We start from the raw sequence: 2466 nt of genomic DNA, 5'->3' as shown, positions 1-2466 counted from the left end.
AGTATCATTACAGATATTGTAATACTTGGAAAAAAGTTTCTGAGGGTAGCTGTGTTAATCTGTAACTTTAAAACAACTAGTAGTCTTGTGTCACCATAGAGACTAAAAAATATATATGATCATGAGCTTTCGTGGGTAAAACCCACTTCATCAGATGAGTTGGAGTGGAAATAACAGAATCCAAGGTATATATCACAGCAAAAGCTGTTACCTGTCAATTGTACGACCCATGTTAATGAAGCTAATTAAGTAGGCTGGATGCGTCCCATTCATAACTTTTGATGTGAAAATGCGAATGTCAAAGGGAGGGGAAATTTGCTTTGTAATGTGTTAACCTGTTATATATACCTTAGATTCTGTTATTTCCACTCATGATCCTCTATACTCTCTAAGGCCATGTGAACAGTAGGAAACTATTTTGAAATTAGTAAATTCGACTTAACTCCCAATTTAACAAATTTGAACTAGCATGTACACACTATGGGGAAGCTTTGAAATTAGTCCGAGGCAGGATCCATTAATGTGGACATGCTACCTCAGACGTAGAGCTCCAGGAAACACTGGGGAATAATTAGTTCAGCCTTTTCCTTAGCAGTAGGGACATGTTTCCTCTGCACAAGCAGGGTGACAGGACAGGAGTTAATGGATGGTTACATGATCTGTTCTGTCACTTTTGTGCAAATCTAGTTTTACTCCTGAACACTGAAATGTATCGATGTCCCTGCAGGTAGCAGTCGGTGAACCAATGGATGAAAAGAACAATCAAACCAGTGTGATAGAATTTATTTTGCTGGGCTTCACCAATCATCCAGAGCTGCAGGCTGTCCTTTTCCTTTTGTTCCTAGCAATCTACCTTATCACCATGGCTGGAAGTCTCAGCATGATCGTGATAATTAGGGTCCAACGCCAGCTTCACACCCCCATGTATTTCTTTCTCAGCCATTTGGCTTTCGTTGACACCTGCTACACCTCTGCCATTGCTCCTAAGATGCTGGTGAACTTCTTCACGGACGATAAAACCATCTCTTATGCCGGGTGTGCTTCCCAGATCGCTTTGTTTGCTGCATTTGTGAGCACAGAGTGTTTCCTCCTGGCTGCGATGGCATATGACCGGTATGTGGCCATCTGTAACCCACTGCTGTACACAATCACCATGTCGCAGACAGCCTGTGCCTGGCTGGTGGGTGGAGCCTACCTCGCCGGGTGTGTGAATTCGGCCGTGCAGACAGTGTGTGTGTTTCGACTGTCCTTCTGTGGACCCAACGTCATCGATCATTTCTTCTGTGATATCCCCCAGCTTCTGAAGCTCTCCTGCTCCGATACCTTCCTCTCAGAGAGCCTTTCCCTCCTTTTCTCTGCCCTGGTTGGTCTGAGCACCATTACATCCATCCTGGCCTCCTATTTCTGCATCTTTGCTGCTGTCCTGAGGATGCCCTCTGCTGAAGGCAGGCGCAAAGCCCTCTCCACCTGCACCTCCCACCTGACCTCTGTGGCTTTGCTTTATGGGACTGGTTTCTACATGTACTTACACCCCCAGTGGAAGTCTGGGCGAGGCAGTGATGTGGTGATTTCTATATTTTACACCTTGATAATCCCCATGCTGAACCCCCTGATCTACAGCCTGAGGAACAAAGAGGTGAAGGCTGCCCTGAAGAAAGTGATGAGGAGGAAATAAACAGCTTTAGCAGTAGCTACAACTTTGCTACATGAATGCTCCAGGCTTAACCCTAATATCTACCTAACCGTGATATTAATTCTAGCCTCATACACAAAACTAAACTCTAATCCCAATCTCAACAAGATCCTGTCAGATCTCAAGGATAGTAATTCAGCATTAGAGAGACTTATGGAAACCTGAGGAAGAGCAGGAGGTTTAAAGCCTTTAAAGTATCCCATAATCCTTTTAGGCAATTTGTCTGTGAATTGTGCCCCGTAATGCAGACGTCTTTTCACGTTGACACAAGGCTAACCTGCTGGGTTTTGTGTGCTGGTTCCGGGTGCTGTTAATGGCCCGTGATAAGCAGAAGTCTGGACAAGATGATCTGGTGCTCCTTCCTGGCCAGAAACTAGATAACGCCATGGCTAGGCATAGGACAAAGATTGGAGGAGAGTACAGGTGTTTGGTCCATTTTTTGTCTACCAAGTGTCACATCTGGCTACTCTTCCTGAAGCAGTCAAAGGATTTGAGCAGTGAAAGGAAGAGAAATTGAGGAAATAGCTTTAAATATTGGGGAGGGCTCTACCACCTCTTTAGTTTTTGAGAACTGGAATCCAGGACACGGGTGTCAAATCTGGACAACACATAGCCCTAGGCACATGATGAAGACTGGAGGATAGGAATTGAGCAGATGTCTCCTGACATCCCTGCTATTCCCATTGGCTATGTCTAGACTGGCATGATTTTCCGCAAATGCTTTTAACAGAAAAGTTTTCCGTTAAAAGCATTTAAATTGGAAAGGGTACAGA

At 44.6% G+C, this 2466-nt stretch overlaps 1 protein-coding gene across 1 annotated transcript; it reads left to right on the top strand.

Moving 5' to 3' along the window:
• Nucleotides 1–733: 733 nt before the first annotated feature.
• On the top strand, nucleotides 734–1675 carry LOC102445480 (olfactory receptor 5A1-like). Its single transcript, XM_006116936.3, has one exon. The coding sequence runs from the start codon at nucleotides 746–748 to the stop codon at nucleotides 1673–1675; it is 930 nt and encodes a 309-aa protein (XP_006116998.1). The 5' UTR covers nucleotides 734–745.
• The last annotated feature ends 791 nt before the right edge of the window (nucleotides 1676–2466 follow it).

Source organism: Pelodiscus sinensis, chromosome 5 (assembly GCF_052426305.1).
Source record: "Pelodiscus sinensis isolate ZL-2025 chromosome 5, ASM5242630v1, whole genome shotgun sequence".
In the NCBI taxonomy this organism is placed as follows: Eukaryota; Metazoa; Chordata; order Testudines; family Trionychidae; genus Pelodiscus; species Pelodiscus sinensis.
This window is presented reverse-complemented; position numbering and strand designations above follow the sequence as displayed.